This window comes from Miscanthus floridulus, chromosome 1 (genome assembly GCF_019320115.1).
Source record: "Miscanthus floridulus cultivar M001 chromosome 1, ASM1932011v1, whole genome shotgun sequence".
Lineage (NCBI taxonomy): Eukaryota > Viridiplantae > Streptophyta > Magnoliopsida > Poales > Poaceae > Miscanthus > Miscanthus floridulus.
The window spans coordinates 99,370,602-99,378,046 of record NC_089580.1 but is presented as its reverse complement, the minus strand read 5'-3'; the positions used below and the strand labels follow the sequence as shown (position 1 = coordinate 99,378,046).

Below are 7,445 nucleotides of genomic sequence, written 5' to 3'. Positions count from 1 at the left end.
TAGCACTAGGCTTAACACTCAATCCCACCTAAGCCTGGTGCTGGTGATCTGCCTCAGTCCAATCCTTCCCCTCATCTCCTGCTCTTGCCCAGCGACTTGGTGAGGATGTCTACCAGCTGATCAATAGTGGCGATGTCGTTGGCCTGATGCTCCCTTCCTCTAAGCAATCCCTGCTGAAATGGTACTTGATACGGATGTGCTTGCTCCTGTCATGGAAGACTGGATTCTTGGCCGGAGCTAGAGCAGACTTGCTGTCCAACTTCAACTCCACCACATCGACCTTTCTGCCAAGGAGCTCTGCAAGCAACCTTGACAGCCACAGAGCTTGTGTCGCCGCAGTGGTAGTGGCAATGTTCTCTGCCTCGCAACTTGACAGTACCACCACCTTCTACTTGATGGATGGCCAACTGACCAAGCAGTCACCGAGGAAGAACATAGTTCCACTGGTGCTCCTGCTTGTGTCGATGTCTCTTGCGAGGTCGCTGTTACAGTAGCCGACGAAGCGTGTCGTGCTGGGAGCCCTCTTGTAGTGACCGTAGTCTAGTGTGCCCGACACGTATCGGAGAACGCGCTTCACGGCCTGCAGGAGCTCCACTGTGGGCCGCTCCATGAACCGGCTCACGAATCCGATAGCAAACGCCAAGTCCGGTTGGTTGTGCACCAGGTATCGGAGGCTGTCGACAAGCTGCCGGTAGTGCGTGGAGTCCACCTCTGCCACCGTGCTGTGACGGCTGAGCCTGAGCTCCTCCATCGGGGTGAATGTCGGGTTGTAGCCAGCCATGCCACCGAGCTCGAGGATGCGCTTGGCATAGTGTTTCTGACGAAGGGTGATGCCGTTGGCATCCCGGCGCACCTCGACGCCGAGGTAGAAGCAGAGGAGGCAGAGGTCGCTCATGTCGAACTTCTCCATCTGTGGCTTGAACTTCACCTCTCCTTCAGCGCTGGTGATGATGAGGTTGCCGACGTAGACGCCGACGAGCAGGACGGTGCGCTCGCTGCCCCGCGGTACACCGCCGCCTCATGCGCGCTATGCTAGACGCCCATCGCCTTGAGTGTGGCGTCTAGCTTCGCGTTCCAGGCGCGCGGGGCCTACCGCAGGCCGTAGAGGGCCTTGCGCAGGCGATACACTTTGTCTTCTTCCCCGGCGACGGCGATGCCTGGCGGCTGACGCACGTACACCTTGAGGTCGCCATTGAGGAATGCGGACTTCACGTCCATGTGATGAACTCGCCATCCTTCCTGGGCAGCTATCACGAGGAAGACACAAACTGACTCCATGCGCGCCACGGGGGCAAACACATCGTCGTAGTCGATGCCTTCTTGCTGAACGAAGCCGAACGCCACCAGCCGCGCCTTGTGCTTGGTCATTGTGCCCTTCTCATCCTTCTTTAGTTTGAACACCCATTTTAGGGTGATGGGCGGGTGATCAACAGGCAGATCGACGAGTTCCCAAGTCTTGTTCTTCTCGATAGACTCGAGCTCCTGCTCCATCGCCGCCCGCCATGCTGGATCGCCTTGCGCCTCAACATAGGTAGTCGGCTCGTCAGTGTGCGTGAGGTGCAGCTGGGTGAAGAGCCACTGCGCCTGTCCTGGTGGAGTCCGGTCGCTAATGATGTTCGTCACCATGCGGTAGCAGAGAGGCTCATCGTCATAGAACGCGTCCAGATGGTCCCCATCATCCTCCAGTGGCATGGCGTACTCGATTGGAGCTTGATCGGCGGGCGGTGGTGTGGCAGTAGGGGAAGTAGAGGACACAACAGCCGGAGACGCCGTTGATGAAGTCGGCTGGTGCGTGGGTGGAGTGCCTGCTGTTGACGTCGCGCTCCCGGGCTCCCCCAGACTTGGTGACGGCGAGCACGGCGGAGCTAGGGACGTTGATGCCCCGGCTGTCGATGGAGATGCACTCTATGCTCCCCCAACTCCTCCAATCCACGTGTAGTCGACGGTGAACTCCACTCCACTGTTGATGCCGGGCCTTCCCCAACCTTGGTCTAGTCCCAGCCGCGTCCTTCATCAAAGATGACGTCACGCGTCACACATACGTGCTGGGACACCGGGTCGAGGACACGGTAAGCCTTGGCGCCCTCAGCATACCCGATGAAGACTCTAGGTCGGCTGCGATCATTAAGCTTCCTCACCTGGTTCAGCTCCTTGGCGTAGTCGAGGCAGCCGAACGTGCAGAGGTGCGTCACCGTCGGCGATCGCCCATGCCACGCCTCGTATGGGGTCTTGCCCTGCAAACTCTTCGCCGGCGATCGGTTAAGCGGATGAACTGCCGTCACCACCGCCTCCCCGCAGTTCTTGGCCGACAACCCCCTCTGCTTCAGCAGCGCCCGCGCCGTGGCCACCATGGTCTGGTTCCGGCGCTCAACGACGCCGTTCTCCTGCGGCGAGTTGGGGGCGGAGAAGTGGCGCTTGATGCCTTCATCCGTGTAGTAGGTGGTGAACTCCCGGCCGTTATCGGTGCATAGCACCTAGAGCTTGCGGCCACTTTCCTTCTCCGCCTCTGCCTGCACCTGCTTTATGGCGTCCGCAGCAGCGTCCTTAGTCAGCAGGAGGACCACCCACATGAACCGGGTGGCATCGTCCACCAGCAGCAAGAAGTAGCGCCGGCCTCCAGGAGTCACCAGCGTCACGGGCCCGCATAGGTCGCCGTGGACGAGTTCGAGCTACTCCTGGGAGCGGTACTGGGCTTCAGCCGGGAAGGCGCTTCTCTGCTTCGTGATGACGCAGGTGTCGCAGAACTGCTCGACGTGCTTGATCCCCGGCAGTCCATGCACCATAGCCTCCTTGCCAAGTTTGTGCAGCACCTCGAAGTGGAGATGCCCGAAACACTCGTGCCAGCGCCAAGCTTCGTCATCCTTGCGTGCGGCGAGGCAGAGCGGTTGGGCCGTCTCGAGGTGGAGGACGTAGAGGTGGTTCGCACCTCGCCGGACCTTGACCAGAAGCCGGCCGCGCCGATCCCAGATCCCAGCACGCCCTTGTCGATCTCCGCCTTCGAGCCACAATCGTCCAGCTGCCCGAGGCTCATGATCGAGTTGCGCAATGCCAGGATGTAGTAGACGCCATGAAGCACCCGGTGCTCGCTGGTCTTGGCCTCGAAGACGATCGAGCGGACGCCTTGAATCTCCACCCTTGAGGCATCGCTGAACTTCTTCGAGCTGCAGACATTGCAGTCGAGGTCGGTGAATAGCTCGCGGCGGCCGGTCATGTGGTGGGTGGCGCCGCTGTCGGCCATCGAGCTTGTCCTCACTAGAGCCGGTGTTGAGGAAGGCACGGGCTCGCGGCTCGATGTCGAGGCTAGTGGCGGACTCGGTGCAGAAGGTCGAAGCTTGCGCCTTACCACTGCTCCCTTCTGCGTCCAACTCCAGGAATCCGTGGGCGAGAAACAGGGCAGCCTCCTCTGCTTCCGTGATGTTCGCTGCGCCGCCACGCTCACGCCGGGGAAAAGGGCAATCCTTGGCCCAGTGCCCGGCGCCGTTGCAGTTGAGGCAGGTGTTGTCGCTGTTCGCCCTGTGTTCACCGCCGGCAGCGCCTGTCTTGTCTGCTTGTCCTCCGCCGCCGTTGCGATCACCCTTGGGCTTGTTCTTGCCGCCACGGGGACGCCGACGACGCTCCTTCGACGATCCGGCGCCGTCCTCGAAGGTTCGCCACTGATCAACGGTGTACAACAGCATGCCTCCGAGAGCGCCCGGCTCGGTGTGAGGCGCCTCCTCGCGGTCCTACACCGCCTTCAGCCTCCCGGTCACCTCAACAGAGAGGTCCTCAAAATCGAGGAGCGTCTCAATTGCGAGCACGATCTAGGCGTACTTCTTCGGCATGCACCGCAATAGCTTCTCCACCGCGCGAGCCTCGGTGAGGTCGGTGTCGCCGCTCCGCGCCATCTGCTGCATCAGATTGGAGAGGCGGAGGGCAAAGTTCTCGACTTGCTGACTGGGGTTGAAGGCGAGCCCTTCCTACTCCTGGCGGAGTCGCTGCAGTGTCGCGCGACATACTTTGTTGTCGCCGATGCGCGCTGTGGCGATGGACTCCCACGCCTGCTTCGTCGTGCGCTTGTGCGCTTGTTGGCGAGGGACGCGGCGAGCTCCGTAGACACGGCGGCGCACAACGCCTCAAGCGCCCGCCGATTGTCATTGTAGCTCATGCGGCCAACGTCAACCGCCTCACAGAGCTGCCGGGCCTGCATCTTCACCTTCATGAGCAAGCTCTACTCGTGGTAGTTCGACTTGGTGAGCATCGGCCATGGCGTCCCCGCTCCCGAGTCGCGGTAGACCGTCTGCACCATCGGAGAACGGCCATGGCGCCCACGACGCCGCTCTGGTGATGGCGACTAGCGACGGCGCCTGTTCGGGCTTTGCGATCCACCAGCCGGCTCCCGCTCCATCTCGGCGCGCTGCGCTGCAGCCGCGGCCTGGGCCATAGCTGTTGCCTCCCTGGCCGTCTCGACCGCCGCCGCAGCCGCTGCCTCTACGGTAGCAAGGCGCGTGGCCCGATCGTCGGCTCCTCCTGCTGTTGGACCACCGGGGTTGATCACCGCACCGACAGCAGCGGCGTGCGCTCTCTCGATCTGGTTGGCGGTGGACATGGCTGGCTCACTCAAGAACCCTAGGCTCTAGATACCAATTGTTGGCCACAACACCACAAATGGATCTCAGATTTGGGCTGCCAGAGGGCAGCTAGGCACTAGGCCGCTTGGATTGAATTGAAGTGAGCAAAGTGGTCTACCTGCTCCAGCATATTCTAACCACTAAAGTGGATGCTGAGCATCTTCCTATACAAGGCTTAGTAGCCTGAAAAGTAAATGACAGGAAACAGTAAAGTATGATACATAGCACTAGGCTTAACTATCAGATACAACATGCCTTAAACCATATTTCTTTTAATTCACTTTTGCAGACATTGATGAGTGCAAGGAGAGAAAAGCTTGTCAGTGTCCTGAATGCAACTGCAGAGATACATGGGGTGGCTATGACTGCACTTGTAGTGTTGACCTTTTGTACATCAGAGAGCATGACACCTGCATAAGTAATTTTTGAACTGAACTGATAGATTTTGCTTATCCTTAGTGTATCAATTGTGTATATGTGAATGGTTAATCTGCAGGCAAGACAGCAGTTCAGGCTAAAGCAGCATGGGCTGCTGTGTGGGGTATCTTGATAATTGTTGCTGTTGTGGCAGCGGGAAGTTATGTTGTATACAAATACAGACTAAGGGTAAGCTAGCACATGCACACCCTTACTTTTGTTCTTTCGTTGTTTGACCATATTTCACGATGAGTGATTTTCTATCTCTGAGCCTATTCCTAATGTAGGAGTATCTATTTTTGTTAAATAGATTCCATTTCCTAAAGACTTACCCTTTGAGGTTTTTGTATTATCCCTTTTATATTAAGCAGGTGGCTGGATTTGTGCCATCACGTGTAGACATATCCAACTAGTCTAATTTGCATGAAAAAAGCAAGTGTATGATCAACTTGATATAGAAATCGATGCTGTTGTACTATCACTTAAGTACTTAACATTTGACTAATGATGCATCCAAAACATAGTGATGGAAGTAAAACATACTAGGACATAGGGATACAAACTGATACTACAGGTCAATAACCAGTGGGTAGTTCTAGGTCACTTTAGTTGTCTTCTGTACATTTTAACTTTTTTATTCATTTGGATGAGTTTTGGGTTGATCCAATGACCTAGAGAACAAACTTGCATCCATAATAACATGTAGCCGTAAACCAGATGTTGCATTTTACAGCTTGTGTTTGACTTACTCATACTTAGTGTACATTATTTTTTGTCACTTTTATTTTGCCATGTGTACACATAACTTGTCCGACTCTTTCTTGTTGGTACATGTTTGTGACCCCAGTCCTTGTGACGTCAAGTACATTTTACCTATTGTCCACCTCCGTGTGGCTTGCTAAACCTGGAAGAATGAGTTCTCCGTCAGTTTATACATTCTACTGAAAAGAAGGCAGAAATGCTGTGTACCCATTACATCCTCATATATTGATTTACCTGGGTAAATGCTTCATGTTTTAGTACTATGGAATGGTGGCATTATATCTGCTACACATTGGAAACCATAATTTAGGTTCTCGTTCTAACAGCACCTGTTGCAAGGGAGTGACTTGTTTAACATAGATATGAATTGTGGCAGCTTTCTGCGCTGATATTGTGCCGTTTAGTTTGCAATAGAAATGTCATGAATAGATTTTAGCAGTAGCTTGTTTTTGGTAGTTGATATGCTCAAATATTTTGTCAGCTGTAGTTCACATGTAGATCAAATTTTTTACTGCTGATGACGGATACATGATATTGTAAATTTTCTTCAAACACATTTCAACTTTTTGCTAGTTTTTGTTCACTAATATCAACTGAATTACATTTCCCTATTTTTGTTTCAGTCATACATGGACTCTGAGATTAGAGCTATCATGGCACAGTATATGCCACTAGACAATCAAGGAGAGGTCCCAAATCATACACATGACGAAGATCGTTCATAAGTGTGCAGATCATTACATGGTAGGCCCATATGGCCTAAACTGACACCAAGGCACATCGTCATGAGGTATACAAACTGATACTACAGGTCAATAATAGCTTGATTTAGTGCACACACGGATCTGTTATTTGCCTGCTAGTTTATCTGGAGCAGTTTCATTTTACAATCACTCTAAGCTCCATTTGTGAGGATGTACATCTTAGGATTTTTGTTGACCAGTATATTCATACGTTTTTAGCCTATCAATGTGTTGTTGGCTCGTTGCTTGTCATTGTAATAGAAGCACACCAGTTTTCTGCGCATGGCAAGACCTAAGCTGCCAACATTTTTGTAGTACCTTTTATGGTGTATCGCCCTCTCAATGCATGAGTTTTCTAGGAACATTGGAACATTGTGACGACAGAATTGAGAATACTTGCCATCAGGTTACCATATGAGAATTCCACATCTGATTTCGTAGGGTTTTCTTCTAAAATTTGCTCGAAATTTTGCACAACAAACCTGAGCTTATCATGCGGGGCCTCATGTACTACGGACGGCAGCCAAGACATGAACGATAGCAGCGTAGAGATAAGCTTGGCTTTGATGGCATTTGTAGGTTCAGTCATGTTTGCTTAGGATCATTAGCTTGGGAACCTCGGCCAATTGCACGCAGCAAGCCCGACTGACGAGAGTCTTTAACACAGGTTATGTTTAGTCTCAGAAAAGGAGATAGTGGATCGACAGAGCCCTCGACTGACTCTGTGAATCGCTTAGTGGCTTAGGGGGCTATCGCTTGGGTACGCTCTCGCACGTACCCTCTGCAGGGGTCAGGACGAGCCAAAGCACGCCTGCCATCACTCGGGCCTAGGGGACTCCTAAACGACAAGAGCCGGACCTAACCCCCGCACTAGAAACCGCTCGGGTCTGCCCACACAATTGTCAACCAAATATGC

General features: G+C 53.6%; 1 protein-coding gene across 1 annotated transcript; it reads right to left on the bottom strand.

Annotated features, from left to right (window-relative positions):
* Positions 1–388: 388 nt before the first annotated feature.
* On the bottom strand, positions 389–910 carry LOC136460694 (uncharacterized mitochondrial protein AtMg00810-like). Its single transcript, XM_066460297.1, has one exon. The coding sequence runs from the start codon at positions 908–910 to the stop codon at positions 389–391; it is 522 nt and encodes a 173-aa protein (XP_066316394.1).
* Positions 911–7,445: the final 6,535 nt, after the last annotated feature.